General features: G+C 42.4%; 2 protein-coding genes across 2 annotated transcripts in view; one reads left to right on the plus strand and one right to left on the minus strand.

Moving 5' to 3' along the window:
- LOC146673023 (NACHT, LRR and PYD domains-containing protein 3-like) overlaps window positions 1-13150 on the plus strand; it is a 505210-nt gene that overhangs the window by 410020 nt on the left and 82040 nt on the right. The gene's annotated exons all lie outside the window — the stretch shown is intronic.
- On the minus strand, window positions 8269-9333 carry LOC146673047 (uncharacterized). The gene is made up of 2 exons (XM_085401566.1): window positions 9239-9333; window positions 8269-9115 (listed from the first exon to the last, which is right to left on the minus strand). Exons 1-2 carry the CDS (start codon window positions 9331-9333, stop codon window positions 8269-8271), a joined length of 942 nt encoding a protein of 313 aa, XP_085257692.1.

The following is a 13150-nucleotide window of genomic DNA, read 5'->3' on the forward strand; positions in this document are numbered from 1 at the left end:
GTGACCCGAAATAGGTGCTCTTTTGGAGTTACTTTCTGTGTGTGTGTTTATGTTTAAACCTTGTGATCCAAAAACAGCATAACAGTAAAAGAAGAACTGACTGCATTACAGTAAGTGCGGAAGCAGCGGCTTCGCTCATGCGCGATTCATTTGCTGTTTGGACTAGTGATGGGATTTCCGGCTCTTTTTAGAGAACCGGCTCAGCTCGGCTCACTAAAAAGAGCCGGCTCTTTCGGCTCCCAACCGGCTCTTCAGGTTGTTTTGTTGCTTTAATTAATTTATTATTAACAATAATATAAAATTATGCACAAAAGGAATTACTAATGTGAAAAAGGTGGTTTTATTTATATATGTTTATATCTAAATATATATAAACATATATATATTTATACCAAAACACATTTCTAGCATGAACTGAACTTCCAAAACAGAGCTACCGTGATCACTTAAATTACACAATTGAAAGCATATGTGTATGGTTTGTGTATTTATACACAAACACTCATGTATATTTAAATAATTAAAAAAAAAAATTAATTTACCTGTTACTACCACACACCAAATCTGGTGGTTGGTACTTCCTTGCTTGTTTAGCCTGTAGGTTTTTACGTGCTTTGTCTGTAGGGGCCACCGTAAATATACTTTTATTTATTCAATTCACATAAAATGTAATAAATAAATCATAAAATACAAAAAACAACTATTTACATTTCAACTTTTAACTATTTAAATTTTCAGCTTTTTCCTTTTAAACAAATTCAAAGTGAAACAACACAAAACACTGCAAACCACAACACAATTAAATATAAATTATAATATGAAAACAAAAAGAACATGCACATTCTCTGTCATATGGACCTGCATGAATAAACTTTCTGAATCCTTTATCATCCGCAACTGAAAATAGTTGTGGATGATTACTATACCTTTCTAATGTGACGTTGTTGGCCCTGCTCTCTTTCTCTCTCCTGCTCTGTTCCTTTGTGAGAGTGTAACTACCGCCCCTCCCCCCTCTGCCCAGCGCAAAGCACAAGGCTCACATGCAGAGTGAAGCGTAAAAAAAGTGCGAGAGAGTGAGAGGGTGAGAGAAAGAAAAAAAAACACGGCTCCTTATGTCTCGCGTTGTTCACGTCAATGATCCGGCATTAAGAGCCGTTTCGTTCGCGACCGACACATCACTTGTGCTTTCAGTTACAGAAGCAGGTGAAACTTTTAACTGCCTCTAATGTCTGAGATTAAAAATGAATTCAAACCTGCTCTCATTCCACTCGGCGTTGTTGGTCCAGCTCTGAGTCAGTTGTCATGAAATATGGAGCGGCAGATTTGTGCTGTTTGTGCTGGAGATGATCATGTGACAATGAGTTCAGGAAAGTGAAGTAAAACTTTAAAAAAGGAACCAAACACACAGGTATTCATGAGGAAGTTTGGATGAAACAAAAGCAGAAATGCAGTCTGGACTTTAGAAACATGTAGAAATGTTTGTTGGGGGCTTTCTGTCCTGTTACTGAGAGCAGCATTAAAATTATGTTTCTATTGTAGTTTCTATTGTAGTGACACTTTAAACTGGTTCCACTGCAGATCACAGAAACACTGTTAGTGGAAGCTGTTTTTAGCTGAGCTGTGTCCTTAATCCAAACTGAAGTGAACAGTTTGCTGCAGAGCAGGAAGCATCTTCATGACAAACTCGTGTTACACTTTAACAGCTCCATGTTTCTTCTTCTACTTGTTTTAACTGAAAACGTTGACTTCCTGTCTCACTACAGTGAATAACTGCTCTTCTTTAATCATTTGTTTGATGCTGATTTTATACATTCATTTAGATTTAATCAGTTCAAAAATGTTTCCATGACATTCATCATTATTTTCCAAATGTCCCACTGACTGCAGCAATAAATAATAAATCAAAGGCTTCACAGTCTGTGGGCCCACTGTGGGTCCTGAATTATTTCCATGAAAAAACCTTTAAAGTCTCTGATAGAAGTTCTACAAGTGAGTCCTCTTGTTCTCACACGTCTGAGCTCCTCACTGAACTTCAGCTTCAGACCAACAAGTCCAAACCTGCTACACTGACAGACAGGAAGGAGTCAGGGCTCCACCTCTGATGGAGAGGGAGGCAGATTTTCACAATAAGAGCACATGTTCCAAGAGGACTTTGATGTATTGTGAGCTGTTGAAGGATGGGATGGACTAATGTTACAACCATTTTAAATTCAAACACTTTCATTTGCCTGAATATCAAGCATCATCACTTACACACTGAGTCACAGTCAGCTGTAAGGATGGGTATTGATAAGATTTTCACGATTCCGATTCCATTTTCGATTCTGTTTAACGATTCGATTCTTTATCGATTCTCTTATCGATTCTTTTTTAAAAAGGAGAACACTAAGGTCGATTAGCTTAGAACTTTGTTTTATATCTTCTCTTTGAACAAGATAGAAATTTAGGAGTAACATGGCCTTACAAACACAGCAGTGAGATCTTAAGAGATCCAGCCTACGGCTCTTCAATGTGGTGTCACAGGGTCCCCAGGAAAAAAATTGTAAATGTAAAATAATAAAATAAATATTCTTCTGTAGCAATAACAAAGTATAACATAAATTGTTCTGTGGCAATTACACAAGAATATCCAGTAATGTCCCTGCCTACAATTAAACACATTCACTTACCGAAAATCATCTGCTGTGGCAAATGGGTGCAAGCCTTTGACCACAAACTGAGTCACTGCTCTGTGACGTTCGTCTATCCTGGCCTGAAAGGAGACGCTACCGGTAGACTGCAGCGAGAACTGCCAGCGAGCGCCAGCCAGACTCTGTCTCTCTCATCATGATCACCTAAACGCACAGTGATGGCAGGTTTTGTAATAAGACAGATCGCGCTAACATAATATGCACTGTTAGTTGATTATTTACCTGCCGCATTAACGGGAGAGGACGTGCAAACGTTACCGCTGCTGCTGGGTTGAGATTCACGAGTCCGGAGCGGAATTAAAAACATGACATTCATTTAAGGTCATCGTGTGTTTTGTGAGCAAATGCTTTTGCATATTTGTAGTGTTTCCTCCCTTAAATGAAATATCTACTTTGCAAGTTGCCCTGTTGTCATCCGTTCTTGTAAAGTATAACCAAACTTTTGAGCGTTTGAGCCGCCATGTTTCCTGCCAGGTAAATGACGCTCCGCAACGTGGTGACGTCATTCGGGGCGACTGGAAACGATAAGAGAATCGTTTACAAAAATGGCAAACGATTCCAAGGAATTGAAACAGTGGGAACCGGTTCTCAACAAGAACCGGTTTTCGATACCCATCCCTAGTCAGCTGACTGCTCCTGTAGATGGAGGACAGACGTTTATTATCAGTGAAGACAGCAAAGTTCATAAAGACACAGATGAGGGAGTTTGGTGTGGAAGAACACCTTTGGGATGAAGCAGAGTGAAGGAAAAATAAACATAATAACAGGCTCATAATGATGATGTTATATTTGGAATAAGTGCACATCTAAAGGGCACAAACAGTGAAGCTGTGAACTCTCTCTGCTGTGACTCCATCATCTAAAGACACTGTGGATGTGACACAGAGAGGAAGCTGAGCTTTTCTTCCTGCTCTTTCTCTCGCTTCACTTTCCTGTTAAACTTTGGAAGCACAAATCAAAGACAGTCAGAGGAACTCAGCAGACCAGCTGCTGCTCCATCTACAGGTGGAGACACCACCCACCTGTCTGTAGGAGAACCAGAGTCACAAAGTAACAGAGTGAAGAGCAGCAGGTGAAGCACAGAGGACACAAAAAGGAAGGAAAGAAGGAAACAAGGTCCATCTGTGTCCTTTCAAACAAGCATCAAGGTTTCATAGCTAATGAATATAAAGCTGTGACCTGGAACCAGCTGGAAACACACAGTTCATACAGAAGTGATTTGATCACCATACATATCAGGAAATCAGTCATTCAGTCTTCATGCAGCCACACTGATGACATGCACAGTTACTTCCTGGTGTCACTGGTGTGTCGGGTTCCTGGTGTTCGCCCAGTGTTTGCACTTGTTTCATGTTTATTCACCTGTTCACATTTCCTGTTGTCATGTTTGCTTCCTGTGTGTTATTAGTTCTGTTCAGCTGTGCGTCCCTGATCATCATCATCAGCCAGAGTGTTTAAACCCTCAGTGTCTCTCTGCTCAGCGTCATTGTTGATGTTAATGTGCTCGACTCTGCACGTGTGTTCGCTTCAGTCCTTTCAGCTCAGCCAGTCATCCTGTGTTCGTGATGATAAACACCAGCCTTCACCTCCCTGTGAGTCCTTTCCTCACCCACACAGCAACCACTGACATGATGGGACCACCTGCTTTGGGAACTGGTCCCAGTCGGGCTTGCAAAGCGGCAGCTCTGCTTGGAAGTGTTTCCAGAAGCTGGAGGCCAACAGGAGCTGATTCAAAGCTGCACAGAGCCCATTTACATGCAGCCTAAGTTATGTTTGTGTTGTTATAACTGCCACATGTCCCCACATCACATGCAGCCAATCATAAAGTTACTCAGAATAGAGCCTCAAGGATTTTACATTTGCACCATTTCATTCTTGTGATAGTTAAACTGAGTTATTAGGATAAAATCCTTTCAAAGTAGCCAAATAAACCTGCCATAGAAACAGGCTGTCTGACTGTGTCAGCTGAGTTATTAGTTACAACTCACCCAGCTGTTTCATTGGCTGTGCTCTTACATGTGACCTTGGCTACATTTTTGCTGAGTCGGAGTTTTCTATCAGATTTCTCCACCCTGAGGTCAGAGGTCAGCTCTGTCTCACACTCAGTACAAACCACCAGCATCACTCAGTCTGCAAGCGTCACATTAGTCGACTGGTAGTGACGGTTGTGCCGATGCAGTGGATTTACCACATGTGAGCTTACTGCAGTATGTTGACACAGATGTGCCTTCAGATCCAGCTGAGCCTGTCTTGGATCAGCACAAGCACCACGAGCAGCCCTCTAACATCACACCTCAGCCTGTGCAATATTCACCTGTTAGTGCTGAGCTGGATCACTAAACTGTTGTCCTACAGACAACTCTGCAAACACATCTTTACATCCTGTCACACATCATTTGCACCCAAAGGTGCAAATGATGTGTGACAGGACTGAACTTTAGCAAAGGTCACGTATTAAAAAACACAAACAGCCAATTGAAAAGCCTGGCTGAGTGATAACACAGAGAGGTTTCAATATGTACACAAGGATCTCCACACAATAACAGCTCCATAAGGTAACTCCCATTCCCTGCAACACACCCACTGTGTTTAAGGTGGACTGGGTAAAGAGTAAGAACAGACAAACAGATGGAGGTGAACGAATGCTCAAACATGTGAGATAAAGGCTCTGTACTTGTGCTGGTAGATGTCTCGGTCTGGGCTGATGTGGTTCTGATGTACAGGTCGTCCCACAGACAGCCGTGCAGCACCGCGTGCCTCATCACTCCAATCCTGTTTGTAATCTACGAGGAAACCAAGAAGGCTCACTGCTCTGTGGAAGCAAATATGTTTTTGAAAGGTGTTGTGATTTCCTCAAACTACCAGTCTTTACATCTTGTACAAGCTCATCACACATTATCAGGAAATGATGCTTTTTTCTTCTTTGAAAGCTGTGATGCTGCTTGGAGACATAAGTACAAAAGTAACGTGTTCAGCAGCAGCAGCAGCTCAGAGCTGGAAGTACAAGTGTGGCAACATGTGGCCAGAGTGGTGACAGAGCTGAACACTAACCTCTGTTATGGTGGATAAATAATGCAGCTGCATTATTAAGGCTCCATGGCTGCACAATACAGGCATCAGCAAAGGACAAGAATCCCAACTAGGAGTAGAGCCCAACCCGAATACGGTATTCAGAAAAGCACGAATAACCTGTTTTTTATGAATACTTATTTCGAGCAAATACCTATTAAATATTTGTATTCGGGAACAAGAAAAACTTTATATCAAAAAGCTGAGTTTCCTTATGAGACTGCAGTGCATGACGGGATGAGTGAGTGACACAGGCTGCTGCACACAGCTGAGCGATAACTGGGGTCCAGAGGCATTTTAACTTTAGTAACAAAAACTTTAGTGAAACTTTGAGCAGGAAGGAAACACCCAGAGAGGCGTTAAAGACACTCAGAAGCATCAAAAAGTCCGTGTTGCATTCAGGTGGAACTTTCACAAATTCACAAATCTTCAACCGAGTCCTTGGTTGATTTATTTCTGCTGGTTTTCCTGTTTGAAACACAAACGTCTTTTATCACTTTGTTGTTCTTCTTCATGCAGCATTTTAATATTTCAGCACTAAACAGATGTTTCTTCAAAGCTAATTTCAACCTGTTGAAGTCATGAATGAAAGTGCAGACTGAGAGTGGATCACATCATGTCTAAGGTGTGTCATGTGACATGTTCAGTATTGTCACACATGTCTAGATTGTCCCTGATATCATAACTGCTCAAACACTGATGATTATATTTGAAGCATTATTACTGATGGCAGCAAAGTTTGAATGGAGCTCTCTGTCTGTGCTGATTTGTCGCCCTCTGGAGGTCAAAGCACAAACTGCATGATGTCACTGTAACCACCACAGTGACAGGAAGTGTTTTTAAATGACTGAAACACTGAAATGATGCTCAGACGTGTTAAACGCTGCTGCTGTGCTACATTTGTCATTTCCTGCTTTCACTACCATCCATGTCAAAGTGCTGAAGTCATCTGATCACTTTAATGCAGTAAAACAGGAGCTGTAAGTCTGACATTTATTTACTGTCATCACAAACACACACAGCTGGATTAGCACCCAGACAAAGGTCTGAAAAGATGAAAATCAGCATTTGATTATTATTATTATTATAGATCTTGTTTATGTGGATGCACTTTTCTATCTGTCAGTGCTGAAGCAGCGCTGAAGTCATCTGATCACTTTAATGCAGTAAAACAGGAGCTGATGTCACTGATGACATGACTCTGAGGGATGTTTTGAGCACCTCGCTGAATCTGAGCCATGAAGATTTAAGGCTCAGCTCTGAAGGCAAAGCAGGTCTGAGCCTGTGTTAGCAAGCTGTACCTAACAAAGTGGCAGCAAGGACTCAGTCAGTAATGATCAGAGCCAGCGGGGGGCAGCACACAGAGGCGAGGCGCTGTCAGAGAAGCAGGCTGACATCAGGCTGGTCATATTCCATCATCTATACCTGAAATAATAAACAAGCACACAGCCAGAGGTTCTGTTTCGCTGCAGGGTCTCTTTGTTCTTCACATACGTGTTGAGCCGAGTGTAAATCCTGAGGCTGAGCGGCCTTTGTACACACACACTTCTAAGCAGGGCAAAGCTGTCAGCACAAACAAGAAGTGAAGAAAAATCCAGGCAGCCGGCCTGTGTCTGTCCAACCAGTCAGAGAGCTCTTTACATGCCAAGTTAATGTCAAGGCTAGTTTGCATTGCAGCAGGATTTTTAAAATAAAGTTGCAAATCCAGCTGCTAATCCAAATGTTAATCCCTGAGCTAATCTGTGATCAACAGGAAAGGGATTGAAATGAGGAGTGGATTCGCCACTTTAAAAAACTTTTTAAAAATTATTTTTTTAACATGGAATTCAAAAATGAATGTACAAATTTATTCTACAATTCATGATTTAATCACAGAATTCTTTATTTTGATGCGCGTGGTTCTTGTGGTCCCCCATAAATTTCATATATACAACATTGTTTTTAATGAGCAGCTTCAGGTTTTCATCCTGTTCTTCTTCACTTAGACAACATCATCTTCACATTTTGATGTTTTACAATGACAAAAGATCAGAAACAATTACCGAGTCTGCATGAAAATATAGATGTACAACTTGTAGACTTGTATTACTTCTATGTTTGGAACGTGACAGAGTCTGAATTAGAAATCTGTGGCTCATGACTGATTGTTCTAGTACGGATCTAAAAGCCCAACATGAAGCAATAACAGATCAAAATATTACATAATACATAACATACATAAATAATCTATATACTTCATGTCAATGATCTGTGTGTGTGCTGGTTGAAGGCCTGACATCAGTATCACGTCACCTGTGAGCAGCGAGCAGAGAACAGGTGAGTGTTTATATTAATAACCTCCACAGATGTTGGCAGATTATGATCAGATTATGAGCTGGAACATTTCTAAATGATGATTCAAGTCCCTTCATCATGAATCTGAGCCTCAAATATAGAAAAAATTACTTTTATCATTTCATCTTTACCCTAAAATATCTACAAACATGTCTAACACAGGCAGCATTTATCATCATCTGAAAGCTTCAGGTGAACATTCCATCCAGCTGTTGTCGATGGCGCAGGCGTACTGCTCCTGAAGATACTTCCTGTCAAATTTTGGTCCAGTAGAGCGATCTCTGAGACAACCAGAGAAGTGAAGAGTGGCTTTAAACCTGGAGGAGAGGAGCACCAGGGACAGAGCCAAGGTCACCACAGAGAACGGGACGCTTTCATATTCCCGTCCTGGGAGGATGAACGGGATGACGATGCGGTTCCTTCCTGGTGGGCCGTGTTTAGCTGAGAGAGACTCAAAGCATTTCCACACTCCATCATCATCATCATCTGGTGAAAGGGGGCTAACCGTGATGTTTGGGACCATCTGTGCTCCAGCTTTCTTCAGTGAGTTCCAGTGATCTGGCAGGTTCACAGGTCGATGTTTGTCATCAGGAATGGTACAGCCTTCTTTCCTACAGGAAAAAACTCTGTGCTGAGGCCTCAGTTTTCCTGTAGCGATACCGTACGCTAAACCAGAAGTGACGCAGTTCCAGGGAGAATACAGGAGCACGTCAGTGATGGTGGGCAGAGGCAGGTAACAGCTGGCTGGGATCATGAAGTCTCCGATTGAACTATGAGCCACAAAGGTGATGTGAACATCATCGCTGTGGTTCTTCTTCTCCTCCTCATCAATGTGTTTCTTCAGGAAGTCAAACACGTCTGTGAGTTTGCTGAAGGCGTCAGACTCTGAGTTTTTTCTCAGCCACTGCAGGACGACTTCATCTGTGCAGCTTCTCATTGCCAGCTTTGTCAGTCTTTGCCTTTCATCACAGCTGCTCAGTCTGTCTGCTCTGCAGTGTGTAAATAACCTCTGAAACAATTTGCTGAAACAGGAATTATAGAAAAAACATTTTAAGCACAGCAAATATTTAATCTGTCCACAGATCCTGAAACAAAACACAGAGAAAATCTTCTCGTTTCATTTCACTCCTTGCTTCCAGACTTACTCCAGTTCCTCGTTTCTGTCCATCTCCTCACAGGAAGTTTGACTGTCTTTAACGTTGTCCTTCAGGTGCTTCCTGTGGTCAATAATCGACAGCATGTGGGTCAGATCTCAGGTACATGAATACAGACTCTTATCTTCGGTATTTTGAAAAGCTTGCAGTAAAACTGATCAGAGTTCAGTTAAAGATTATTTCGTTGCTGGGAAACAAACACTCTTTGCACACCTGTGTCCTCAAACTGAAGGAAGAAGAACGTTCCTGCATCATAGACGTCGTTTATTTGTCTGATTTAAACCTGAATAAAATCCTAACAACAACTAGCTGCTGTTTGTATCCATGCTTCGTGCTTGGTTGGTTAACTGTTGATGACATTTACACCATAGTGTTCAGTTATGGAGCAGCCTGCTCATCAGGTGGACAAACTAACAAAAGAACATTTCAGAAAGACAAAAACGTCCGCTTACCTGCTCCAAAACGTCCACGCTGACCCCGTGCAGCCTGTGGAACAGAACAGAATAGACCTTTAGTCGTGGCACGCCACCATGCTGCAGGTCTCTGATTGGCTGACTAAACGAGCTGTATGGTATGAAAGTACCTGGACAGACACCAAATGAAAGTAAAACCTGAGCGGGGATTCCCCAAATGTGAAAACAAAAGTAACAACATGACTCAGAGTTTCAGGACAAAGAGCTCAGCAGGAGCTGCGGTCACATTCATGAACACGAAGTCGGGCCTCTACACCAACGTGACCGTATGGATTACATCTGCCCATCACGGGCGGATTTAATAGCCCTTCCCACAGCCACAGGTGTCAGTGGCTCCACCTTTGTGATGAACCCACACCTGTTTGCTGCATCTTACTTCTGTTTCATGTGGTTCTTTGTTTTCTGCTTTGGCTGCGAGAAACAGATTTTTGTTATAAAAACTTTACATACAGATGCTGCTATAAGTGTGTTTACAACCTCTCTCTCCCACAGCGTGTCTGTGTCCTGTCTTCCTCACCCAACCGCCAGCCGGTTGCGGCAGATGGCCCCGCCCCTCCCTGAGTCTTCCTGTTAAAGGGAGTTTTTCCTTCCCACTGTCTCCAAAGGTCTTGCTCATAGGGGGTCATATGATTGTTGGGTTTTCTCTGCATGTATTATTATTATTGTAGGGTCTACCTTACAGTATAAATCACCTCTTGTGATTTGATGCTGTAGAAATAAAATTAAATTACATCTTTATTCTTTCTCTTCTTTTATCATTTAAAAATAATTAAAACAAAGATGACGCAGTCGGCCATGTTCCCCACGTCCTGTTTTATTAGGAGCAATAAAAAAGCTGAGGCGTCGCCCTGAAGCCTGACCTTTGTTCATTTGTTAGTGAGCTCACTAAAAGCTGACAGAGACAAACTCTGATTGTGTTTGTGCTGCTCACAATTTACTGGAACACACTCAGCTGTGAGCTGTGCTCAGATTTAGTGTTAGCAACAGAAAATATTGGAGAAAATCAGTGAAACAACACGACTGACATGACAGCAGGAAGAAGTGAGGCCTTAAAGACGGAGCTAACAGATCATCACTGGGATGAAGTGTGTGCTGACGTTCCTGATCAGGCACACAGTGTCTCTGAAATCCCTCCTTAGAATCACATCATAAACTCTGTCCTGTTAGGAAATTTAAAGACGAGGAGAAAGAAAAGCTGTGGATGACTAAAGGTCTGCAGACGACACGCAGGAAGAAAAATCCACTTTAGAAGCAGTTTTTACTGCAGAGCAGCAGAGACAGTGAAGGCAGCAGGATCCCTCCTTCATCAATGTTCACCAATATCAGAGAAATGATCTGTGAAACTATGTGATTCCTGTGTGAGTCCTTCTCCACAAAGAGTGGCCTCAACATGGCGCCTGTGTTCAGCTTGGCCTCTGTTGCTCCTCCATGTGTTTGTCGACTGTTTCCTTTTATTGTTTCTTATCTTATCATCTCAGCTCTGATATAGCCTGATGGTGTATTTGCTACTCGTATTTACAGTTCACATACTTTGTTGAATATCAAAGTATGTATGGAAAAAACTTTTGACAGCTGGCAGAGCTACTACCAAGGTTTCCCTCCGCCGTTTGTTTGCCCTCCGCCTTCTCCAGACTACCTGTACCTGTTCTTGGCTCCAAGCAAAAACCCAGGAGCAAGACAAGCTGAAGAAGATCGTCTAGAAGGGGCTGTAGGTCTGGTGTTCAGGCCAAAAGCAAATGCGCCCGACAGAGGGGATTTCTTCGGCTCCATAGTGGAGAACGTCTCCGGTATTTGGTACCGGTCCCCCTACAGGACACGGATAATGCTGATCTGCTACCACCTACCCAACTGTGCATTAGGGCCTAACAGAAAATTTACCTGGACCGGCAACATATCTCGAGATACCGGAGAATGAATGTATTCACCAGTGGCGGCTCCTGAAAAAAATCTCAGGGGGGGCAATTTTTATGATATCGACTAAAATGACCCATTTAATGAGTACATCAAACAACACAATTTTAATTTAAATTTAAAATGAACAACCATATTCTGGCCATTTGTATAGATTTGTAAAAATGAACATGAACAGATTTTTTTTTTTTTTTTGAATGAATGAAAAATAACTATTGAAAACAACAACTGTAAACTGATTGGGGGGGTGGGCTAAAGAGAGAAAGAGAGAGGGATGGAGAAAGAGAGTAAATATGGTTAAGGGTTCTTATTTGTACAAGAACTTTGCTCGTCTGTCTTTCTGAGTGGCAAATTTCTCGATGACCCTGGTGTTGAAATCAGGAAGTTCTTGTGTGAGTTTTTTCTCTATGGACAGCATAGCCAGAGCGTTGAGCCGATCCTGAGCCATATTGTTTCTCAGGAAAGTTTTTATCCTCTTTAAAGTAGAGAAACACCTCTCCGATTCTGATGTTGTCATTGGTGTGGTGATGAGGATGTTAAGAAGACTTACAGTTTCGGTGAATGTGTCTTGAAGGTTGTTTTCCATCAGAACCTGATAGAGCGCCAGCGCCAGCGCCAGCGTGGCTGAGTCGTCAGCCACGACTTGCGCTGGAACCAACTCCGACAAAAAGTCCTGTTGTATGCTTTTGACTTCTCCTTCGTTGCCTGGGTTAGTTGAATTTCGGGCTTGTCAGGTCCCAACTCTTTAACTTGCAGTTTTTCTGCCATTGTCCTTCTGGCAAAAGGGTAGGTTAGAAGCGATCTAACCGAATTTGGGGGAGGCTGTGCCTCAACCGTTAACAATACCGCTGCCATCGTCTCTCTCTGACCTTATAGCTCACTTAGGCTACTGACTGAGGTAAAATTCTAGAACAGCAAATCTTCGCGCGTTTTCTGCAGGGGCGCAATTTTAAGCGCCCCCAAACCATTTAATTCAGCGACGCTGATAGGTCAAATATTTATTATTTTCCCCTGGCAACCATTTAATGATAGGCTATTTCGCTGCATATCAAGGGCGCTTTGACGAGCGCCCCAGAAGAAGAAAAACACCGTTTGTTGGTTGAACTTTAATGAGTCAGCTGGTGAAAATGTTAAAATACGCCTGGCTGTATATGGGCACACACATAGTAAAACTATCATTGATGAATTTTTTAAAAATATATATTTTTACTCCTCCACATTTGGGGGGGCGGAGCCCGAGCGCCCCCTATGGGCCAGCCGCCACTGGTATTCACCTTAATGAGCTCTGTCTGGTCGGCTGTCACTTCATCGGGACTCCGCGTTTGGACCGTCATGGTGGTGGATTTGCCACTGTTTTCCGGGACAATTTCTCCTGCAGAGCTTTGGACTCTGAGACTTTCCTTCCTTTGAATCACAACTTCTTAAGGTCCGTTCATCAAATATACTGTGTTTTACCGCCCTCCCGGACCTGCTGGTGTTTTTTATCCAGGATTTCACAAACTTTTTATGCTCTATTATT

This window comes from Rhamphochromis longiceps, linkage group LG3 (assembly GCF_057381845.1).
Source record: "Rhamphochromis longiceps isolate RC_006_pf linkage group LG3, R_longiceps_female_GT1.1, whole genome shotgun sequence".
NCBI classification, from domain to species: domain Eukaryota; kingdom Metazoa; phylum Chordata; class Actinopteri; order Cichliformes; family Cichlidae; genus Rhamphochromis; species Rhamphochromis longiceps.

Excerpts from the sequence above, each read along its gene's own strand:
- LOC146673047 (XM_085401566.1), bottom strand. The coding sequence starts at position 9,333 with ATGCTGTCGATTATTGACCACAGGAAGCACCTGAAGGACAACGTTAAA. Across the intron at positions 9,116-9,238 it reads GACAGAAACGAGGAACTGGA|CAAATTGTTTCAGAGGTTAT; the intron begins GTAAGTCTGGAA and ends TTCCTGTTTCAG.